Below are 21,591 nucleotides of genomic sequence, written 5' to 3'. Positions count from 1 at the left end.
TCACTCCCTGCTTCCGGGTCTTGTGTGGCTGCATCTGTATGGTAGAAACTAAACCACATCTAGAATACTAGCTGCAAGAATCTGGGAAATGTGTTGTTTTTGTTTTGTTTGTTTGTTTTGCAACTCTGCAAAATAAGAAGGCATTAAAGAGTCAGGAATTCAAAAAAGCATCTGCCAAACTCTCCTAGTCCCTGAGGCACATTGGGATTTTGACTTAACCCCCAAATTCTTACAGATTTTGAATGAAAACTGAGAGCTGATGAGATTCTGCCAAAGAATCCACAGCTCAGGATTTAGGCGACCTGGGTTAGAGCCTGGATTCTGAGATTGACAGGTTATGGGACCTTGACAATTTATCTCACTTTAAGAGAATGTCTCCAGACGATCTCTGAGGTCTCTTCCCGTGTGATCCTGTATTCAGTCCTATTCTTAGGCAGAGGCCTAAGGAAGGACACTGTGAAAGGCAAGGCCTGGAAGAGGGGTATGGTAATAATAGGAGGGTATTCCTGTATTTTGATGTCTTTGGTCAAAGTGGTATTAGCTCCTAAAACCTCAAAGTGAAGAAAGCATTTTTATGGAAGATCTGTTGGAAAAATCTTGATTTCCAGCTGGCACAGATCTTGCTATTGATGTGAGTGCTTGGTGTGAGGCACTGAGTCTTCTGTGAAGTGTCTGGGTCTTTCTGTAGGCTGCTAAAAGGGTGGGCAGCATGCCTGGTGCAGAATTGTCAAATCGAGTCTGAGTAATGATTGTGGATTCAGTCAAGCCTAATGGGGAATTGAGGTCAGCTGGATTAAACTTTCCCTTTCTATCCAGTGGAGTTTGTTAAGCTAATAAAGTAATGTATACAATAATCCATATATGTGGAAGAAAAGATGTGTTTCAGCTGCTTAAGAAATAAAATACTTTCTAAGAATTTTGTTCCAATAGTTTGTGTGTAGATAGAGGCTACTACCTGGTAAATCAATCTTATGTATTCATTCATTAGAACTGGTTCACATAAACTTGAAGATATAATTATAATACAGTAAGGTTTTATTTTTATTTTTAGAAAACACATACTCAATTTATAAAGCCAAGTAAGTTTGACTCTGCTCTCTGAGTTGCTATATGCCTTTATTGAGAGAAGCTGTTAATCTTAAAACTTCCTGGTGCTCAACCCATAGGTTAACCTCAGTCCCAAAATATTGTTCACACTCCTTGAGATCATCCATCCTATTCATCATTCTCAACATCAAGTGTCTTAGGACTATTTTGAATACTGTATTCATTTTCTTTTTTTTTTTTTAATTTTTTTTTAATGTTTATTTATTTTTGAGACAGAGAGAGACACAGCACGAATGGGGGAGGGGCAGAGAGAGAGGGAGACACAGAATCGGAAGCAGGCTCCAGGCTCTGAGCCATCAGCTCAGAGCCCGACGCAGGGCTTGAACTCACGGACCGCGAGATCGTGACCTGAGCTGAAGTCGGACGCTTAACCGACTGAGCCACCCAGGTGCCCCTACTGTATTCATTTTCAAAAGAAGTCAGAGAAAGTTAAAGTTTTCCCAGGCCCAAAGATGATTCTAGAAGGAGGCTTCCAGAGACATTTTCGTGCAGTGACAACATTAAGGGAGTAAAACACCACATCAATAAGTTATGTTTGCTTAGGGCTCAGAAATTTTATTAGTACCAGGGATTTTTCTTTAAAAATTTTTTTTCTCCAAAATGGTATGTATTATATGTATGTGTTTTGTAAAGAGGAACTTGAACTATTTTTTTAATCTAGAATGTGTGTGTATTGCCTAGAGATATTTTAAGTATCCCTGATGTATACGGGCACCATAGTAATTAGGAAGAAATATTTAATTCATTCTCTAGCTGAGCACTGAGCTCTATTTTATCTATAGAGCAATTTAAATGCTCTTCAATAAACATTGTCCTGTAATAACAGGAGCAATTGTTACATGTAGTGAGAAGGATTTTATTTTGCATCTGGTCAAAGTGAACTATCTGTACATTGTGCGGGGTGGGGACAGCTAAGCTCAGACCCTGCAGCTGGGCTATTGCTCTTCATTTATGACCTCAATGCCAAGGAATGATGGAGAGGTTACTGCCTGAAGGCTGATTGTGATGCCAAGTGAAATAGATGAGGGGAAAGCCTTGGCAACAAGAAAAAGAGCACAGGTGCATTGTGGGAGCTGGGGAGAGAGCCAGGGTTCCTGGTCATTGGGCAATCACAGTGTACTCAGAGCAAGATGTATCTCCATCTCTCCGACCCACACAGGTTTCTCTCTGGGGTTAGAGAATGTTATGTTTGTGCACTCTGATTGGAAGGCAGTAACTGGACCTTTTCAGGGTCCCTTCCTGCAGGAATGAGAACATCTGCCAGCATCTTGCTGCTAAGATTCCATGTGCTCTTCCCGCTCAGGCTCATTGCCTCAGTGTTGCCACTGAATTGCCTGTCCCCTAAGTGGGGATTTTCCTTTAGCCTGGTGGATTTTCACTGGCCAGCACTGAATAGCCAAGTGGCTACTACAATATCAATTCTCATATTTGCAGCTGGAGGTCCCTTTAAGAAATTATCTGACTCATTTGGGTCAAATAATAGTTTCCAAGGAGATTTAGAAGAGAGGAAGTGTGATATTAACCTAACCTAGATACCAAAATTTTTTTTTCTTCTGAAATTTCTTGACAGCTGTTGCATAACCTCTTTAAATGGCATTTAGAACTCTGTGCCCCAGAAGGCATTGTTGACACTGTTGACTCCAAACCCAAGTGACTATTGTCTTAAAAAAAAATTTTTTTTTGGACAATCTGATTCCATAAAAGAATTGGATGTGAGGTATGCATTTTTGCATTGATATGTAATCATATGGGAAGCAATATACTGTTTCTCTAAACCCATGATTATTTTTACTACTTTGGGGATGAGACAAGCTTTTCTGCCATGAATGCAGGACTTCAAGAATGTCCCAGTTTGTTTATATAGGCTTCAGTCATGTCAGCATGCATTCCTGCATGAGTATCTGCCTGGGACTGAGCTAGCTAGAAGGGGGCAGGAAGAGAGATCTGGTAAGGTTTCCTGTTATGTTTAATAGCATGATTAACTCTTCATGGTTTAAGGGCTTCCTTGTTTTGCTGTCTGTACTTTCCAGTGAAGAAGCAAAGAGGTCTTGGAGAAGGAAAACCAAGTTTTGTCATAGAACTGGAAATAGAATAATTCATTTGCCCAACATTTGGGAGATGGGAGCTAGAATATCAATGGCATATTGCTAACTGTGATGATTATTAGCTCTGAAAATCATGGATAATTGAACTCCTCAAACTCACCAAATCTTTATATCAGAGTTATAAAATGGTAGTGAAGTGGACCATTTGGTCTTTAATTTCTGTTTTTACCACCTTTCTGATGGGGAGGTAGTTGAGAGATGAGGAAAACTAACGTTCACTAACAGCAAGATAGAGAAAAATATATGAATGGTAGGTATCTGGCCGTATATAAAATGGAGAGTCACTCTCTGAACAATGCCATTGGTTCTTTTGGAAGAATGGTCAGTGGGTAACTTGGGTGGATAGAAAACATTGCATAAAATATTTCTCCCATCAGTTTTAGGTCAACCTCTGTATTTTGTTGTGAATTCTGTGGCTGGAGGTATATGAAAAGAAATGAGTTGTGGGTAAAAAGGACCATCCCCATGCCTGAAAAGGAAATGATGTGAGAATGTAAATACTGCATATGATTTGCCTTCCTTCACTTTCCCCTGCTTTGTATGGCTGAAACCCAGAGAAGTTGGAATTGGCCAAACAAAAACCAGATGGGTGTCTTTTCTATAAAATGGAAACTATCAAAAGGCAAAATTGGGATTAAACCTCCTTATCTTTATGACTGGATGTAGATAAGAAGTGGAAAGGAGTAGAAGAGGGGCAGGTAATTTGTTTAAAGGATTGTGAAGGGGAATACAAAACCACTGGCTGACTTAAACACAGGGAATAATGATTTTGGTAAATAGTTCTCCTGGAATACGTTTCTTTAATTTGTTTATAATAGTTGGAAGGTAAAATTGGTGGAATTTCACGCTGGATTGTGTGGAGGAAGTAGAAGAGGAGGTCTCTGATTGGTATGGATGGAGGTGCCATTCACCAAGCGAAGGAAAACAGGGAGATGGTTTGGGGGCAAGATGAAGAGTCCCATCCTGGACACATTTAGAAGAGCCAATGCAGATATCTTGTAAGCAGTTGTATGGATGGGGCTGAAACTTGGGTGGATGATCTGGGCTACAAGCAGAAATTTGTGATTTATCATCACTTAGATGGTAAGTAGAACACAGGAATAAATGGAATTTTCTAGGGAGATCACATAAAGGGAAAAAACGGAGATTGGATGATTGGCCAGAACTCCCTGACAGGGGAAGGCAGAAGGAATTCAAGGTATAAGAGGAGACCAAAAAGTTTCTTCGGGTATATTGAATCTAGGGCAGAAAACATGCCTCACTGGAAAAGGAGAGATGTTATACCTCCTATAATCTTGGAGGATTAGAATCAACACCAGAGGCAACAGGGAAATTAATAGAAAGCAGAAACCTATGTGGACCACTGCTGGGAGGAGGTGCTGAGAAGCTAAAAATCAGGAACTAGTGAGGCAGGAAGGAGCAATTGCTTGTGAGCTGCTTTTCCTTTCCTTTCCTAAGAGGGTGCTGGAGAGAGAGCCTGGTTCCCCAAACACATGCCTCAGTGTCAGGAGACTGGAAGATCAGGCTCTCGGCTGGCATGGGTGAACCTCGGTGGCGTGGCCCAGTCCACTTCCCTACAGGGCATGAGCACAGTAGCAGGATGGTTACCATGGAACTGAGTGAGTGTAAGGTTCCTCCCTGCCACCCCCCAACTTTCTCAAAAGTCAAGCTTGCTTTTCTCTTAGTTGTTGCTTTTTTAAAATTATTATTACTGTGAAATAGTTATATCTTTTATGTGCTAGGCCTTTACATATGTTAGCTCACATATTTGTCACAGTAGCTCTCTGATATAGGTACTTTTTTGTCCTTGAGTTACATATGAGGAAATGGAGACAGGTTTAGGAACTTGCCCAAAGTTACATATCCTGTAAGTTGTGGGGTTGGAGTCCATCTGTCTTGAATCCATGCTTCTAACCACTGTTGCTTCAGAATACCCGCTTGTATTTTGAAAGTGGAAAACATAGAAGAAACTTCTCACTTGTTCCTTCTTTCTAGTGGAATTTATTGGGATTTCTTTTGTCCTATTTACTTACTGGTGTATTCCTACTTTTTCTTTTAACCGCTAGAGTTTTTGTTTGCTCAGATTGAATCAATGGATTGTAATGAATGACCAAAGAAAAATATCAAAAACCGTTTTCTGAGTGCTTTTGGTTTTTGGTTATAAATGTGTTTTTTGTTTTGTTTGTTTTTTCTCTTAGAGTGTGTGCTGTCATCCTTATTTCAAAGATTTGTTGTTCCCTTAAGGATTTCAGTTTAATATATGAGTTGGGGGAGCAAAGTGTTGAAAGGTTTTTATTTTTCTTAAAGCGTAAGTCATTCCTCAGCAAGGTAATAGGTTTGGGGAGAATTAACCCATTGTGTTCCCAGTAACCCAATCTCACTGCTGCTCACTCTGGTTTCTCCTGAGCAGGTCCCTGGAAACCTGAAAGTTTATAGCTTTTCCACAGCAACCTACCTAATGTACTGCTTAGTCCTTGGAGAACATATGGTTTATGGAATGCATATTCCCAGTATGTTATTAATGATGATGGTCTGCTAATAGAATCATACATAATTATTCAAAACAAATTTGAATTATGATTTGGTGAGAAGAAAGGGATATAGAGTTTACCTTCAAATCATAAAATTTCAGAGTTGGAAATAATCTTGAAGCCTATAATGGCCCAGGAGCACTGGGCTAGATGAGAGCACAGAGGGGCCCTCATCTCTGGAGGAATGGGACAAAGCATGGGGGCAGAGCTCCCACTAGGTAGGTTATGCCATAGCCTGAAATCAAAAACCACTTTCCTTTTGTGCGCCAAAGCCAATCAGTTGGTAGAGGCCGTCAAAATCACTTTACTGAGACAGATTTTGAGACTTCCATTTTGGCCCAGCAGGAAAGAATGCCACAATGTCTTAGTAATGTCTTCCATGGGAAGTGACAGCATGGTTCACATATTTATAATCTCTGCTTTAAAGGATGAATGTTAGCCAGGGGAATACTAGGAAGGAGACTGTTCCGGGTAGGGGGTTAGCATGAACCAGGTCATGAAGGCAGCTGTGTGTGATGACTGGGACAGAAATGGTGAGCCAGGGAGGAAGTGGGAGAGAGGAGCTGGAGAGATGTTCAGGGACCAGATGATGGAACGCCTGGGATGCCCAGGTAAGGAACTGGGACTTCAGCTCTTAGGAGAGGGAACCATTGAAGACTTGACTGCCTGCATGGAGCTGCACAAGAGGTTGAAGGCTAGAAATATGCTGATTTGAAGATGTGTTTAAAAAAAAAAAAAAAAAATTCTTCTGCATTCTAGCTATAAGCCAATAGTGGAATATATTGATGCTCAATTTGAAGCCTACTTACAAGAGGAATTGAAGATCAAACGTTCTCTCTTCAACTACCACGACACCAGGATCCACGCATGCCTCTACTTCATTGCCCCTACTGGCCATTCACTGAAGTCTCTGGACCTAGTCACCATGAAAAAGCTGGACAGCAAGGTACTCACTGACACTTTGGTGACTATCCACTTGCCTTTTGAATCACCTTTATCTGAAGGCCCTGATTTATTTCCTTCTTTTAATGTAATTGGAGTTGTTTTGTTTTACAAGACAGTTTATTGTAGCAGTTTTAGGTTCACAGCAAAATTAAGAGGAAGGTACAGAGACGCATGTATACCCCTGCCCCACGTCAGCACCCCCACCCGATGGGTCCCATTGATGGGTTGTTACAGTCGACGCATCTATGTTGACACACCATAATCACCCAAAGTCTGTTATTTACATTGGGGTTCACTTTTATTGGTGCACAGCCTGTGGGCTTGGACAAACCTACAAAGACCTGTATCGTGGAGGCATACAGAGTAGTTTTCCTGCCCCCAAACTCCTCTGTGCTCTTGCCTATTCATCCCTCCCCCTTCCTCCAACCCCATAATTGTCTTTTCTGGTTTACAGAACAATAGGGTTTAGCAATGTGAGAAAAATGCTTCAAAACCTCTGGATGTTAGGCTAAACAAAATAAAACAAACAAATAAAACCATGGAGCTCTTTACCAAGTATTTTTAGTTCTTAAATTAGCACCAGCGGATGCTCTGATGAAGGTTGGGGAATTATATAGCAGAGACATCTAAATGGTCATAGGAAGGGTTAAATTTAGGGAGATTGAAATATAAAGTCACAAATTGTTTACTTTCCTAAAACCTTCTCTAAATTTCTGTTTTAAAGGTTTGGCTTTAATATGAAGTTTTGAGTGAAAAAAAAAAGGTGTTAATTTTTTTCCTTATGTGATGAGGACAGTCCAGCTTCTTAGATTTAAAACTGAATTGCACCCAAATGTTTTTAAAAAGTGGTTTCAGTTTGACACCTGGGCTTTCCACATTAATAAAACTCTTCCTTTTACAACATTTGAAGAAAGGTACTGATAAGTTTGATAACATTAAGTGATGTACCTTACAATTAATTTGATTTTTCATTTTGAAATAAATGGAAGGCAGTATATTCTGAATTGAAGAAGCAAATGAAAAGGAAAACAGCCAGAAAAAGAAGCTGTGGTATTTTTTTTTAACTTTCCTTGGAGTTCCATAAAAAGTTGTATCATCTTTAGGGGGTTTTGTTGGGTGTTATTTTTTTGTCCAAACAATGCTGTTTGAAAGATGCTTTCTCTCCAGAGGAACGTAATAGAGGGCAGTCAGACGACCAGCCGTCCCCGAGGCCTCTGGCTGAACTGGCCGCCAAATGGGCTGCAGTGGCTGACACAGGGCCAGGTTCCTTGGGCTTCCAGCATGCACAGATACCTTGGTTTACAGAAAAATGGTCTCGTGATGTGAAGGGACTATTGCAGCTGGAGGACTCTCGGGAGCATAAATAGAATCCTTTTCATGCATTTGTGTCCGCAACAGTGAGCCACGGGCAGGCAGGCAGTTGAGGGCTCTGGACCATGAGGCTGGCTCCCCAGGCTGCCATGTCCCTGGTAACAGAGCTGGGGAGGGGCAGAGATGGAGGTGGTGTCCTAACTGAGGCCATGTTTGTGGACCAAGCCCGGCAAATATTCAACAAAGGATTGTGCTTAGTAGGGCTGGTTTAAAAAGGGAAAGAAAATAAGGCAAATGAACACAGCTGGAAAAAAAAGTCCCTGAAAACAGGTTAAACTGCTTTTAAAGAACCAATACTCCTGTAGAGATGGAGGGCTGGAGAGCATCTGAAAATGGTATTTGCAAAGGTTGTTTATACAAGTGAAATGAAGAGTTAAGGTGCTTACGTATATATATATCATAAACATATAATTTCAGAAATGATTTTCAAGCACCTGCCAGTGAAGAAAAAGAGGTTTTAAATCTCAATTGCCTGTGGTGTCTATCTACTCTGATCAAACTGGTCAAGAAAGTATGAACCTCTGCCATTTTGTCTGTGTAATAGTCACTGAATACTAAACATGTACAGAAGATAACCAATAAGAACAACAGGGAAGTGTTTTGTTTCTTGGGCTCTGACCCAGACATATCCCCACCATTAGTGTTTCTCTTGCTGGATGAGCCCAAGCATGATGAGGTAGGAGTGGGTGGAGGAGTAGGTGAAGAATATGTTATTCTATCCACATGTCTTCTCATTGTGGTGTATCAGGGGTTTTGATTCGGCTCTTGGAATAAAAGAAGCAAAGGAATGCAGACATGACCAAGAAAACCTCCCTAAGGACTCCCTCATCTCTTGCTAGTGTGGCTTTCTCACTGAGTCTGTCCCCCTTTCCCCTGAGCTGGGAGAGCATGGCCCCAGGTGTCAGATGTCAGTTGTGTCTTACTGAAACCTCTGTGGCTACCAGGGAGTGGAAGAAAGTTAATCTTAAAAAATGAATTTTTAAAAATGTGCTGTGTGGGCAGTGCTAGGCAAAGTTGGGAGAATGACCCACTTTGGGGTTTGAGGCTTGGGCTTGAGGGTGTCCTCAGCTCTCACACTGGGCTTTCTGCCACTGTTTTCAAACTCTGCCTTCTCCCTGGTCTCTGTAGTCAATGCTCTGAAAGCGAGCCTTTGCCGCTAGGTTTCATTCTGACATGAAGAAGTAATGTGCTAGAAGCTGGTGTTTCAAAAGAATTAATTGGTGTGATTTTGAAAACTTTAAAAGTAGGTGAAGCCGTCTTTGTTCTGGTTAATACGTAGGTTCTCTACCCCTAGTAGTCATTAGAAAAAAAGAGAGGGTGTTATCCTGCATAGAGATGAATATTCCACTATTCTAACACACTCTTTGCTTTGCACTGTGAGGAACATGCAAAAATCAAGCTTTTTAAGTAGCGGGGAGGGGTCTAAAAGGAGTGGTTGGTTATTCAAAGAATAGGCTTCTTTGTCATTGCTATTTGTCATAGAGTAACACTTCCTTCTACTCTGTTTAAAAAAAAAAAAAAAAAATGAGGTAGCACAGAAGAGGAAATTACAAGTATGCTGTCAGTGCCGGATGGGAGGAAGTAAAAGTGTTCACAGATGGAGCTAAAAGATTATCCATGTCTTCTTAATTTTGCCTCTGGGCATAAAGCCTTATTTTCAATATCTATTTTTTAAGTGAAGCTTTACAACTTTTGTTATGTTTCATTCATTTGTCTTATTTTTCTTATATTGGAATTGTGTAAAAATGGGTATGTTTGTTTTATAGGTGAACATCATTCCAATAATTGCAAAAGCTGACACGATTGCCAAAAATGAGTTGCACAAATTCAAGAGTAAGATCATGAGTGAACTAGTCAGCAATGGAGTCCAGATATATCAGTTCCCCACAGATGAAGAAACGGTGGCAGAGATTAATGCAACAATGAGTGTAAGTCCTCAAGTTAGGAAGAACCTACCAGAAATTGTCCTGAAAGCTTTTCTTGGTAGCAGCATTTTCTTGGTAGCAGCAGCTTTTCTTGCTCCAGAGTGACCGGAGCACTGGGCCAGGAATCGGATTCTTTAGCGTTGCCCAGCTCTGCCACTATGGCAAGTCATTTAACCACCCTACTCCTCAGGGTATCCATCTATCAAATGGGAAAGTTAGACAAGCCTATCTCCAGTTTCCTTCCTGCTCCAACAGGCAGGATTTCTACAGCAGACCTCTTGGGAAGGGAATGCCAGCCCAGCACCATCTCACACAAAGCAGCTTAAAGGAAATAGATCTCTGCTTGTTTCTGCCATTGTTGGCAGAAATATCTCCACCTGCCTTCCTTTTGCTTCTGTGATGGGTTCCTGCCTTTCGCTCCATTCTGTTTCCCCTACTCTTTCCTGAATCATTAGGTTAATTGGCAGTTGAGGGTATAATTTCTCCATGTCACAGGCAGAGAACAAGAGAGAACTGAGTAAAGCTTCAGCAATTCTAAGTGCACCTGTGATATGATGTCCATGTCCTCATGCTATCTGCTGATGCCCGAATCTTTCTCACTGCCTCTTTGTGTATCTCACAAAGAGATACATGGCTCATCTCTGGGCCACAATCCCTATACTTTTTTTTTTTTCCATTTGGGAATGCATAACTTGTGTAAAACTAGCATCCTTTGCACATAGTAGATGACCAATGATGGCTTTTGGGATTCTTAAAATTGTAGGTTAGCTTCTGTGAAATATAATTAGAAGCTATTAAAAAAGTTGCCTTCCCCTGAATACGTGCTAAAAATTGATTCAAAAGTGTGCTGGTGGCAGCAGAAGTCAGTGTACATTTTCAAATTGTGGTAGGTTGAGCTGTGTTCTACTTTCCTTAGATCTGATCATGAAAAGTGTCTAATGAAGTCATTATTAAATTGCCCTGAAGGCACTCTTTTTTTTAACAGCCATATTGAGATATAATTGATGGACTGTACAAGTTACCCGTTTAAAGCATCCAATTCAGTGGTTTTTAGTATATTCACAGAGTTGTGCAACCATTGCCACCACCAATTTTAGAACCTTTTCATCACCTGAAAAAGAAATCATGTTCCTTTTACTTGTCAACCCTCTAACCATCCCAGCCCTAGGCAACTACTACTCTACTTTCTTGTCTCTTCTGGACATTTGCCTATTCTGGACATTTCATATAAAGGGACTCAGACTGAAGCTCATCTAGAGAATTAAATGGCTTGGTCAAAGCAGCACTGAGATTTCAACCCTGATCCCAGTTTTGTGTTGTTTGCTATCATAATTTAGGAGAAAGAGATATTTCACAAAACTCCTTCTTGTTTCTTCAGTTCAGCATATGGACTTTTCTATATAGTACTGTTATCATTTATGGAGGAATATTTTCCTTAAATTATTCCCAATATGACTAGGACTTTGGAAGCAAATGTAACTTCTCCCTTCTCTGGGGCTGTTTGTATGAATTGAAAATTTAGGGGCCCATTAGAGCAGAGATTGTCCATTCTCCACTCTGCTCTAGTGTGGTCACGCTCGGAGTTGTGTGACCTACTCTGGTTGTCTTGCTCCTGTGGCCAGGATCGTGAAGACTCTGGAATTTGTGAAAACTGGGGAGCAGATTCTTCCTGGGAAGATGGCCTGAGGGGGTACGAAAGGAAGGTCATCATGATGGAGGGTAACTGTTCTCATTCAAAAGACAGAACTGAAGGGTAGTGAGGGGTTGGGGCCCAGCGAGAAATGAACATTTGGCTATCGGTGCCACCGCAGCACAGCAAGCACCCTGTGGAAGGAGTGAGTTCCCATCACAAGGTGGTGGACAACAGATTCCGTATCTCAACTCATTTAGATACTGCAGAAGCAGGATCTAAATGGATAACATGTGAGGTCTCTCCCACGTCTAAAATTCTCTGGCTATGGGTACTGGGAGTTTCATAGTAATCATAGCACCAGACATTTTTGACATTTATGGAGGATTTACTGTGCATCAGCCACCGTGAGAGGTTTTATTTACATCTAATCCTCACACCAGTCCCATAGGTAGGCACTGTTATTATCCCTAACTCGCATATGAGGAAACTGCAGCCTGGCATGGTCCAGCCATCGGTCGTGCCGGGAGGATTTGAACGCAGGCAGCTCAGCTCCAGTGCCAGCAGAGCAGTGTGCCTGTTTTACAGCATCATTAGAGCCCAGGCTGAGATAGCGCTGGTTTATTCTGCTGTAGAACTTCAGCATAGGATTCAATAAATGACATGAGTGAATATTGTCTAATGTTCTCTTTATATCTCTCCCCTTCCTTTTAAATTATTTTGGGTGCTCATGAAACTAAATTTGTGTTAAATTTCTTGGAAAGAAACTACCCATGGGGATGCCTGGGTGGCTCATTCGGTTAAACATCAGACTTTGGCTCAGGTCATGTTCTCGTAGTTACTGGGTTTGAGCCCCGCATCGGGCTCTGTGCTGACAGCTCGGAGCCTGGAGCCTGCTTCAGATTCTGTGTCTCCCTCTCTTTCTGCCCCTCGCCCACTCACTCAATCTCTCTCTCTCTCTCTCTCTCTCAAAAATAAACATTAGAAAAAAGACCCATGAATCTTGGCTCTTTGTCTCTTTATCAGATTAATCAAACTGATAGTCCGAAATTAATCTTGTTCTTTAACAACAATTTTTTTTAAGTCTCTTCCTTGCCAATAATTCCTGGTGATGAAATCCCATATGATATGTGGAAAACAGATTTCACTGGCAGTTGGTTTTGTCACTCAGTGTGAGCGGAGAAAACTCTTTCCTTGGTCATTAAGGCAGGATGGTGGCCAGCGGGGCCCTGTTGCTCCTCAACTTCAGGGGACACATTACAGTTCCAGACTTGGAGTCTGTGAAAGGAATGTGCTTTCTTTCCTTCCTATAGAGTATGAGATGAACCAGAGAATATAAGTATCTTGAGCAGCAAATGAAGTACCACCTGGGCATCCTGGGCCGAGGGTTATGTCCTCTGTGGGAGAGGATTTGGCTGTAGGACATTCTCATCTTTCTCAACTTGCCTACAGTAGAAGAGCAGTGGATCAAGGAACTGAAATAATAATTCTCAGAACAACCGTTTCAGATCTTCTTATTCTTACATTTTAATAGAAAAAAAAGATGGAATTACTGTCCCCACCACCCGCACTCCCAGAATGTAGCCATAGCTACCAAATAAAGCAACGTGAAATAGTCAGTTGTTTTGAACACCACCTCTGCTTGGGAGAAGTCTGGGTTGCAAGGCTTGGGCCAATAATTTGGGCTAAAATGTAGTTCTGATTTGAATTTTGTGCAATGGCCAACTGTAAAGCAATGCTGTTAGAAATATAATATGAACCACACAAACAATTTAACATTTCCCAGTAGTCACATTAAAAAAAGTAAAAAGAGGGGCGCCTGGGTGGCGCAGTCGGTTAAGCGTCCGACTTCAGCCAGGTCATGATCTCGCGGTCCGTGAGTTCGAGCCCCGCGTCGGGCTCTGGGCTGATGGCTCAGAGACTGGAGCCTGTTTCCGATTCTGTGTCTCCCTCTCTCTCTGCCCCTCCCCCGTTCATGCTCTGTCTCTCTCTGTCCTAAAAATTAAAAAAAAAAAAAAAAAAAAAAAAAAAAAAAGTAAAAAGAAATGTGAAATTAATTAAAAAACTTATTTAACTGAATATATTTAAAATATTATTTCAAGGGGCGCCTGGGTGGCTCAGTCGGTTAAGCGTCCGACTTCAGCTCGGGTCACGATCTCCCGGTCCGTGAGTTCGAGTCCTGCGTCGGGCTCTGGGCTGATGGCTCAGAGCCTGGAGCCTGCTTCCAATTCTATGTCTCCCTCTCTCTCTGACCCTCCCACATTCATGCTCTGTCTCTCTCTGTCTCAAAAATAAATAAATGTTAAAAAAAATAAAATATTATTTCAATATGCAATCAATATAAAAATTAATGAGATATTTTCATAGTAAGTCTTTGAAATCCAATGTATATTTTACAGTTACAGCATATCCCAATTTGGAAGCATACCCAAATTACTCCTAACACACTTGAAAATTTTTCAACATGAAATAAGTACCAAAAAGATAATTTTCCTCTAATGTTTGCATCCACATTGAGTAAACTAGTTTTTTAGTTTTGTTTTTTTTTTTTTCTTTAGAAAATTTAAGTTTAAAGCAAAATGAAGTGCAGTCCCAAAACAATACAGTTTTATTTCATGGAAAAATATTTTGTTATATTTTTAAGTTCAAAGGTAAAATAATTAAAAGTAAATAAAAGTGGGACATCTGCGTGGCTCAGTTGGTTAAGCCCCCAACTCTTAATTTCAGCTTAGGTTTGAGAGTTTGAGCCTCACATTGGGCTCTGCTGTCAGTCAGGGCCTGCTTGGGATTCTCCCTCCCTCTCTCTCTGCCCTTCCCCTACTTGCGCTGTCTCTGTCTCTCTCAAAATAACTGTACTTAAAAAAAAAAAAGAAAAGGAAAACAAGTATATAAAACTAAAATTCAGTTTCTTGATCCTGTAAGCCCTGTTTCTGATGCTCAGTGGCCACATATATTAGCGGCTACAGTCTTGGACAACATGTGTCTGAAGCTTCCTGTGTGGTTGCAAAGACACCTACGGTTTCCTTTGAATCTAGCTCATACCACATAATATTTGGTCATAGGAGGGGTGGGTTACACGAAGCCCACCTCTGCTGACCTGCAGAGCTTCCTCCCTCTTCTACCCACCCTCCCCTTTGTCTCCCCCTCACTAAGTGAGGCTGGCAGAAGGGGCGGAGCCTAGGCAAGGTGGAGAACCAGCCTGGGCAAGACCTGGAGAAGGTAACAACTCTGTCCTTGTGTTGCTTCTCAGGTCCATCTCCCGTTTGCTGTGGTCGGCAGCACTGAAGAGGTGAAGATCGGCAACAAGATGGCGAAGGCCAGGCAGTACCCCTGGGGTGTGGTGCAGGGTATGTGCACATTAGGGGGAAGGGGGTCTCCACATTTAACTCCTGTGGTGACTATTCTCACTTCTTCTCTCTCTGCCCTGTTTGGGGAGGTTTTGGGGGAGGTCCTCAACCAAAGGCAGGACGAAGGGAGGGTGGTACACATGGCAGTTGTGAAGTGAGGAAGCAAGACCCTGTGACCAAGTAGGTAGATGGTGGGGAGAAGTGACCACAGTGCCCTACTTCCGGTGAGGCAGCCCCTCAAGAATGTTGGCTTGTGTGGCAAATTGAGTATAAATTCCTGGTAGAAAAGAGCTCTTCCCTAGAAGTTTCAACAACTTTCATACCAGTTTCATCAGCAAAGTATAATAAGAAAGCTGCAAAAGGTTTCTTGTAAACAAGAAGTTACTTGTTTCTCCATTATCTCTGGAAAACCTGTCTTCCAATTAAATGTTATCTCAGTGGATATCTGAGAATTATGACCTATTTGGTGCTGGGAGACATGATCATAGTCTCTGACCTGAAGAAGCTTCCCATATGTCACTTTGATAGGCAAGGACCCTATTTTCCTGCCTTTGTGTGTTTTGAGGGAGGACATCTGATGCTATAGGTTAAGTAGGATAGCTATAGAAAGTTTCTTCATTAGTTTAAGATCTATCAGTTCCCCTTTTCTTTTTTTCTGAATAAAGGCAATAAATCTGTGAGAAGGGAAAAGAAATTGTACCTTTCAGATCTCTAAGAAAATTACAATTTTTATGAATCTTACCTATTTCTCTATAATAAAGCTTTTTTCATAGTGTTGATGAAATTAAAGGAAGTGGTATGTAGAACCTGCCTTGTATACTTCCAGGGGGCACGGAGTAGTGGAAATGGACCTGGCTTTGCAGCCAGATGTTGTGTTTGAACGTAGACTCTGCTCCCAGTACTCAGGAAGTCAGCTTCCTTATCAAAGCCTTGCTTCTGCATCTACAAGACGAGAGTCACAATGCCTACTTGGCAGAATTGTTCTGAAGGATAAAGACAATATTTATAAAGTTCCTCTTGCAATGCCCTGCCCTGAGCAGGCACTCTGCGACCACTGTGGTCATCAACATTATGGTCCACATTGTCGAAAATCTTGTCCTCGTTGGGAATGTAAGGCGAATCCAGTGAAGGGTCTTCACACAGCTTTGAGATTTCAGGAGCGATGGTGATAACTTTTTGAAAGTGTCACTTCAGATTTTTAGGGATGTCATTGCTGATAGCCGCTTCCACCTTCCCATCTCTTGCAGTTGAGAATGAAAACCACTGTGATTTTGTGAAACTTCGGGAGATGCTGATCCGCGTGAACATGGAAGATTTGCGAGAACAGACTCACACCCGCCATTATGAACTGTATCGGCGCTGTAAGCTTGAGGAGATGGGGTTCAAGGACACTGACCCTGACAGCAAGCCCTTCAGGTATGAGGGCACCTAGCAATCAGCTGTTTCCCAGACAGTGGCTTGAATGGTGTGTTGTTCCATCACCAAAATGCTTGTCGGATTGAGATAGCAGTGATTGAGGGACCTGGTGGGGACACGTTAGTAAGCATAATTGCCAGGCATTGCGATAACCACTTTATTGGTATTATCTCAACTAAGCGATGTAGATGATGTCATTGCCATCCTCATTTTACAGATGAGGAAACTAAGGCACTGAAAGTGTAAGCAACCTACCCAAGGTCCTACAAGTAGGAAGTGATGGAGTGAGTTTTGAACCCCTGCTCTTAATCATGATACTCACAGAGGCACAGAGCCTGGTCTAGGCATTTACAGAGGTGTGGCCGCTCAGTACAGTTTGCTCCGTTCGTTCATGGTTGCCAGCCAGGTTTCACTTCCCAGGACTCTTATCAGCTCTCTGTGTTTCAGTCCAATGCTAACAACTAATGAGGAAGAAAGGGAATAACTTGTAGAAAGTTTCTTGTGTGTTTTCCCACATTATCGATGGATGGAGATGAAGTGGCAAAATGTGAAGGGGGGAATTAATGCAGAATTAGCTGCCCAGGAAAGGCCCAGCTGCTGTCAGAACCTAGGCCATGGGGGAGGGGCGGCAGGGGCTGAGTACCTTGGCCACAGAGTGGGGAGGGAAGGCAGGGCCACCAGGCCAGGTTTGCCACCTGTGGGCCCAGAAGAGGATTGCTTTGTCCAAACTGGGCCAACACTGGGTCTTAATGGAGATTTCAGTTGAGGTGATGTGAGGTGTGCCTGGGCATGATAGGGGCTGCTGTTCCTTGACTGTTCCCTCTTCTGCTGTCTCTGTTTTTGGCATTTAAATTAAAATACCTCCTGCAAGCGCAGGGTAACTGCCCACCAGAAGGAGGTGTTGCTGGGTAGGTCCAGCAGGGCTCTTGAAGGCCTGGCCAAGCTGGGTGCAGCCTCCTGCTCTGGCCTCGCTCACTTCAGGGACTTCAGGATGGTGGCAGATGTTGTCCAGGCCTTTTGACTTGTAGAGGATACGCTTTATTCACACATCTTCCATGTCCATTTGGTTCCATTTCTTCTGGCCTAAGGTTTCCGTTTTGTTTTGTTTTGTTTTGTTTTGTTTTGTTTTGTTTTGTTTTTACATCTCACTATATTTATTTTTTTTATTGAGGTATAATTAACATACAGTATTGTATTTGTTTCAGACGTACAACACAGTGATTCAGTAATTCTGTACCTTCCTCAGTGGTCACTGTCTGTCACCAAACAACATTATTACAATATCATTGATTATATTGCCCATGCTGTACTTGTCATCACCATGACTTACTTATTGTATAACTGGAAGTCTGTACCTCTTAATCCTCTTTACCTATTACACCCATTCCCCTGATCCACCTCCCCTCTGGCAACCACCAGTTTGTTCTTTATATTTAAGGGTCTGGTTTTTGTTTGCTTGTTTGTTGCTTTGTTCGTTTATTATTATTTTTTTTTAGATTCCACATATAAATGAAACCATATGGTATTTGTCTTTCTCTGCTCAGCTTATTTCACTTAGCATAATATCCTTTTGGTCTATCCATGTTGTCACAAATAGCAATATCTCATTCTTTTTTTTATAAGCTGAGCAATATTCCATTGTGTATACATGCCACATTTTCTTTATCCACCCATTTATTGATGGGTGCTCAGGTTCCTTCCATATCTTGACTATTATAAATAATGCTGCAGTAAACATAAGGTACACATATCTTTTCAAACTAATATTTTTATTTTCTTTAGGTAAATATTCAGTAGTAGAATTGCTAGATTATATGGTATTTCTATTTTTAATTTTTTGAAGAATCTCCATACCGTTCTCCACAGTGGTCGCACCAATTTACATTCCCACCAAAAGTGCATGAGGGTTCTCTTTTCTCCACGTCCTCACCACTGCTTATTATTTCTTGTCTTTTTGATATTAGCCATTTTGAAAAGCATAAGATGATATCTCATTGTGATTTTGATTTGTATTTCCCTGATGATTAGTAATATTGAGCATCTTTTCATCTGTATGTCTGTATGTCTTCTTTGGAAAAATATCTATTCAGGTCCTCTGCCTTATCAGCTGTTTCATTTGCAAGTATTTTCTCCCGTTCAGTAGGTTACCTTGCCATTTTGTTGATTTCCTTTGCTGTGCAGAAGTTTTTTATTTTGATGCAGTCCAAATAGTTTATTTTTGCTTTTGTTTCCCTTGCCTGAGGAGACATATCTAGAAAGAAGAACAAAGCTGGAGGTATCGTAATCCCAGATTTCAAGATATACTACAAGCCTCTAGTAATTGAAACAGTTTGGTACTGGCACAAAGATAGACCCATAGATCAGTGGAACAGGGTAGAGATCACAGAAATAAACTCACCCTTCTGTGGTCAGAATCTGTGACAAAGGAGGCAAGAATATGCAATGGGGAAAAGACAGTCTCTTCAGTAAACGGTGTTGGGAAAACTGGGCAGCTACATGCAAAAGAATGAAAGTGGACCACTTTTTCACACCATGCATATAAATAAACTCAAAATGGATTAAAGGCCTAAATGTGAGCTCTGAAACCATAAAACTCCTGCAAGAGACCACAGGCAGTTTCTCTGACATTGGCAGGAGCAACATTTTATAGATGTCTCAGACTTTCCCTCTGAGGCATTTCCAGCATCCCCAGCACTTCTTGAGCCTGGGACCACACTGAAGGGGTGCAGTGAGGGGACCCTGCACGAAGGGCACCACAATTAAGGGGAAGCAAAAGCTGCTGCTGATTTGAGTGGTTTCCCAAAATTTCATCTTCAAAGCCATCATTCCCAGATGCTCTTGGATTTTTTTCCATGTGAATTTTGGGTGAGCTGGGAGGAATATAAGTATATTCCCAAAGCAGAGGATTTCTTTGTGGGTGAATAGTGAGGTCCATCCTTCCTTTGAGCACCCGGTATCCACTCTTTGTCCTCCAAGCTGCTCTTGTGTTTATAAAGCACAGAGTAATCTCTAAAGCCAAGGCTAGTAAGGGGCAGCCATCACCTGAATATATCGTACAGCAGGAAGCAAAACCAGGAGCTGGACAAACACAGTAAGAGGCTGTACGAAAGCCTTGGAAGTACGTCGGAGTCAGTAAAGCTAACTGAGTGTGTTTCTGGTGGTGTCCTTGACCTGCCTCAATTTAGAGTTGTGTCTTTGTTGTCCTGTGGCAGAATCTGTGTATCTGTCTGTCTACCTACCTACCCACATGTCAGCTTGCTTTCTCCTGTGCCCATCTTACCACCTGCTGCCCTGTGGTCTTCAGCCCAACCAGAGCAGCATGCATTCTCTGGACCCAGGTCCCCCTCCCTCAGACCTTGGCCCCTTCCGGCTGGCATCTGAAGATGCCAGAAGAGGGAAGAGGATGTAGGACACAATAGGGACTGGACTGATCCTGTTCCTGATTCTTTTCTCCTGAGACTCCTTTGCACTTTACCCCAACAGTCCCTGTCCAAACTGCCCATTCCTTATCTCAGAGTGCCCCCTTCCCCTGACTCTTGTCAGGTCACAAAAAGGGTTTAATTACCACTATTCTCTCAAGAGATCACAAAGTTTTCAGGTTCATGAGACCCATTTGTTTTGGGGAACATGCAGACCTCTGTGTAATGGAGTGCAGTGGATAGAGTTCCTGTCTGAGCTTGATGGCCTGGGTGCAAATCCCAGGTCTGTTACTCTTCACTGTGTGACCTGGACAGATTACTAAACACTTGTCTCCAAGTTTCTTCGTCTATGAGGTGGGAGGTAGATAGTAATACCCACCTTATTGGGTGTGTAAGGATTAGTGAATTCTTGTGTGTAAATTGCTTCTTACCACTGGTGATGTGTTATTCTCCAGGATACCCTTCACTAGGTAGTTCCAGAAGATGGTAACAGAGAGAGAATTACACTGTGTGAATTACCAGAATGAAGTCTGAACTGAAGTACCTGTTCTCATTCTCCTTTCCCTTGAAAAGGGAGATCTATTCATTATCATAAATAAAAAACAGAGATTCCCCCCAAATTTTATAGCAGGGAGAGGTCATCTTCTGCCTTCAGCAGTTCTGATCTAAATACTGGTAATGAAGAGTTTATTAGATGCTAACAAACAAAATCAAATCCATGAATTAGTTCTGTCAATACATTTCTGTATCTCCGTGGCTATATATCTTTTTTTTTTTTTTTTTTTTTTTTTTTTTTTTTTTTTTTCAACGTTTATTCATTTTTGGGACAGAGAGAGACAGAGCATGAACGGGGGAGGGGCAGAGAGAGAGGGAGACACAGAATCGGAAACAGGCTCCAGGCTCTGAGCCATCAGCCCAGAGCCTGATGCGGGGCTCGAACTCACGGACCGCGAGATCGTGACCTGGCTGAAGTCGGACGCCCAACCGACTGCGCCACCCAGGCGCCCCGTCCGTGGCTATATATCTTAAATCTCAAGTCTAAATATTGCTGTTAGTATTAGCCGATGTCAACATTGGCCCAAAATGATTTTGTTTCATAAGTGAAAGCTAAATATACCTCTGGAAACTCAAAGTGCTAGATTGTTCATTAACAGGTTAGTGTGGACACCCTTGAGGGTAGGAGAACTTATTTTTAATCAACCAATAAAAGTGTTGATTATAGAAGTATAAGCAATCCTATTGAAGACATTTTCTGACTGTTTGTCTCCATGCATGCTTGCTCCTACCATCTGAATGTCCTTTTTCTCCTTCTGAAAGGACCAGTGTGGATGCTGGGAGGCAGCTCTGCATGGTCCCCGGGGTTATCCACAGGTTATCCACTCCAGTTTGGAGTCAGCACTTAGGATGAATTCAGCCCACGGGTAGAGATGGATATTCTGCAGACTCGCATTACTGTAACGGGTGCTGTTCTAGGGAGACTGCAAGGGAGAACTAGAAACCACACCTTATCAAATATCAGCACTTGTCTCTCTGTGTAGGTGTAGGTATGGGGGTGTGTTTTCTTAAGTTGTGTTACCAAAAGCAATTTTTCTGCCAATATATTTGTTCTGACTTAGAGGTAAAGCTGAATCTAGCATTCAATTTAAAATATTGGGCTCAACGTTCTGTAGAGAGTCAGGAGGAGGATGGGATTTAAGATAAAAATAAAACTCTTCCCTGCTCTACTTTCAATTGATAATATAACTTGAAAAGCAGCAATTTTCTATAATATGTTTAGATATACTATTGTCTCTAG

The 21,591-nt window shown here is 41.8% G+C and overlaps 1 protein-coding gene across 6 annotated transcripts in view; it reads left to right on the top strand.

Annotated features, from left to right (window-relative positions):
- The window catches only part of SEPTIN11 (septin 11), a 91,684-nt gene that overhangs the window by 58,715 nt on the left and 11,378 nt on the right, over positions 1-21,591 (top strand). For 5 of the 6 annotated variants that reach the window (XM_045473665.1, XM_045473664.1, XM_045473662.1 and 2 more), the window contains exons 4-7: positions 6,503-6,689; positions 9,826-9,987; positions 14,865-14,961; positions 16,209-16,377. In XM_045473665.1, coding sequence (XP_045329621.1) covers positions 6,503-6,689; positions 9,826-9,987; positions 14,865-14,961; positions 16,209-16,377 — 615 coding nt within the window. Of the gene's footprint in view, positions 1-2,741; positions 2,825-6,502; positions 6,690-9,825; positions 9,988-14,864; positions 14,962-16,208; positions 16,378-21,591 lie in introns of those variants that run through there. The other variant, XM_045473666.1, reaches the window with a different exon arrangement.

This window comes from Leopardus geoffroyi, chromosome B1 (genome assembly GCF_018350155.1).
Source record: "Leopardus geoffroyi isolate Oge1 chromosome B1, O.geoffroyi_Oge1_pat1.0, whole genome shotgun sequence".
Taxonomy (NCBI): domain Eukaryota; kingdom Metazoa; phylum Chordata; class Mammalia; order Carnivora; family Felidae; genus Leopardus; species Leopardus geoffroyi.
This window is presented reverse-complemented; position numbering and strand designations above follow the sequence as displayed.